This window comes from Calonectris borealis, unplaced genomic scaffold, assembly GCF_964195595.1.
Source record: "Calonectris borealis unplaced genomic scaffold, bCalBor7.hap1.2 HAP1_SCAFFOLD_35, whole genome shotgun sequence".
NCBI classification, from domain to species: Eukaryota; Metazoa; Chordata; class Aves; order Procellariiformes; family Procellariidae; genus Calonectris; species Calonectris borealis.
In genome coordinates this window covers 2,053,879-2,055,971 of record NW_027441451.1, presented here as the reverse complement: position 1 = coordinate 2,055,971, position 2,093 = coordinate 2,053,879, and the positions used below count along the sequence as shown (strand labels likewise).

General features: G+C 56.9%; 1 protein-coding gene across 1 annotated transcript; it reads right to left on the bottom strand.

Moving 5' to 3' along the window:
• Positions 1-657: 657 nt before the first annotated feature.
• LOC142076227 (olfactory receptor 14A16-like) lies at positions 658-1,713 on the bottom strand. Its single transcript, XM_075138605.1, has one exon. The coding sequence runs from the start codon at positions 1,711-1,713 to the stop codon at positions 778-780; it is 936 nt and encodes a 311-aa protein (XP_074994706.1). The 3' UTR covers positions 658-777.
• Between the last annotated feature and the right edge of the window lie 380 nt (positions 1,714-2,093).

The window sequence follows — 2,093 nt, the reverse complement described above, 5'->3', positions numbered from 1 at the left end:
AATGGAGGTCAGTGAAACCGAAGAGCTCCTGGTCTTGGGTGCAGGAGATCCCCAGCCCAGGCTGCCTCTGGAGCTCCGTGCCAGCCCCTCTCCCCAGGCCAGCACCAGAGTCCTGGTCAGGGGACAGAGCAGCCTGCCCCGAGTGGGTGCCTGCAGAAAGACCTTTCTCTTTCTCAGGGATTCCTCCCTGCAGCACAGAAATGCTCCCTTGCTCTTCTCCCTGGATGTCCCTTGCCCCAGGCGAGCATGTCCATGCTGGCCTGGCCAGCTTGTCTTGGTTCCCACCCCGTGCTCTCCACAGGGCCCTGAACTGGCAGTGCTGCTCTGGAAAGACCAGGTCCTGCTGTCGTCCATGGCCATGGCTCCAGGGAAGCAGCAGCCCCATGTGAAGGTGGCAGCAAGGATGTGTCCACTGAGGCAGCGAGGGGCAGCCCCGAGGTCCACAAGTGTCTGCTCCTCCATGTGGCAGGGGGGCTCGTGGCTCCTTGAGCCCTCCTGTGTGCTGGGGCTGCACCCCCAGCTCCAGAGCAGATGTAAGAGATGGGAACAGAGACAAATCATTTTCTGCTGCATTCTTTATTCCCAGCTCCTTCACCTGCACAGGGAGCCTGGCTCCATATGTACATGAGGTCTTTCAGGTCAGAAAACACTGGTGAGGGTGGATAAGACTAATATTATTGAAGTGGAAGTAATATCTGAAGTATAAGAAACAAAGAGAAAAACAAGACACATATGATCCAAAGAACATCCGAGCTTTTCCTGAGGATGATGGACACCTTATTGACGCTGCAGTAGTTTGTCTTCAAATAGTTTCCGCACGGTGTCCTTGAGCTCCTTGTTCCTCATGCTGTAGATGAGGGGGTTCAATGCTGGAGGCACCACTGAGTACAGCACTGCCACGACCAGATCTAGAGATGAGGAGGAGATTGAGAGGGGCTTCATGTGGGCAAACATGATGGTGGTGACAAAGAGGGAGACCACGGCCAGGTGAGGGAGGCACGTGGAAAAGGCTTTGTGCCGTCCCTGCTCAGAGGGGATCCTCAGCACGGCCCTGAAGATCTGCACGTAGGACACCACAATGAAAAGAAAACACCCCAAAAATTGAAAAGCACTAAATGTGATGAGCCCAACCTCCCTGAGGTAGGCATCTAAGCAGGAGAGCTTGAGGAGTGGGGGGATTTCACAGAAGAACTGGTCCACAGCATTGCCGTGGCAGAGGGGTAGTGAAAATGTATTGGCCGTGTGCAGGAGAGAAGTGAGAAACCCACTGGCCCAGGCAGCTGCTGCCAGGTGGACACAAGCTCTGCTGCCCAGGAGGGTCCCGTAGTGCAGGGGCTTGCAGATGGCAACGTAGCGGTCGTAGGCCATGACAGTGAGGAGAAAATACTCTGCTAAAATGAAACAGGCTAAAAGAAAGAGCTGTGCAGCACATCCTGAATAGGAGATGACCCTGGTGTCCCAGAGGGAATTGGCCATGGCTTTGGGGAGAGTGGTGGAGATGGAGCCCAGGTCGAGGAGGGAGAGGTTGAGGAGGAAGAAGTACATGGGGGTGTGCAGGCGGTGGTCGCAGGCTATGGCGGTGATGATGAGGCCGTTGCCCAGGAGGGCAGCCAGGTAGATGCCCAGGAAGAGCCAGAAGTGCAAGAGCTGCAGCTCCCGCGTGTCTGCGAAGGCCAGGAGGAGGAAGTGGGTGATGGAGCTGCCATTGGACATTTGGTCCCTCTGGGCACGTGAACCTGTCCAAGGAGGAAAAGGCAGTGAGAAGTTAGGGGAGACTTCTCTGAGCAAAATCCAAGCCATTTCCCACAGCCCCTGCCCCTGCTGCACACCCCCCTTTGCATTTTCCAGGAATCCTTCCTCAGCTGCGGGGCTGGAGCTCTGGTGGGTGCTGGCTGAATGTGGCGTGAGGAGCAGGGCCTCTGCCCGCTGGCTGCCGAGGAGTCAGCCCTGCTCTGCAGCAGTGGGTTCATGGGAAGGGTGGGGGCAGGGGCCAGTGCTGGCGTTTGACTTGGTCAGATGGAACCGCTCCTAACGCAGAAGGGCCTGTCAGCACCTGCACTCCCCGTGCTGAGGAACTGAGGTGGCAGAAGGCA

Coding starts and splice junctions, on each gene's coding strand:
- LOC142076227 (XM_075138605.1), bottom strand. CDS start 1,713: ATGTCCAATGGCAGCTCCATCACCCACTTCCTCCTCCTGGCCTTCGCA.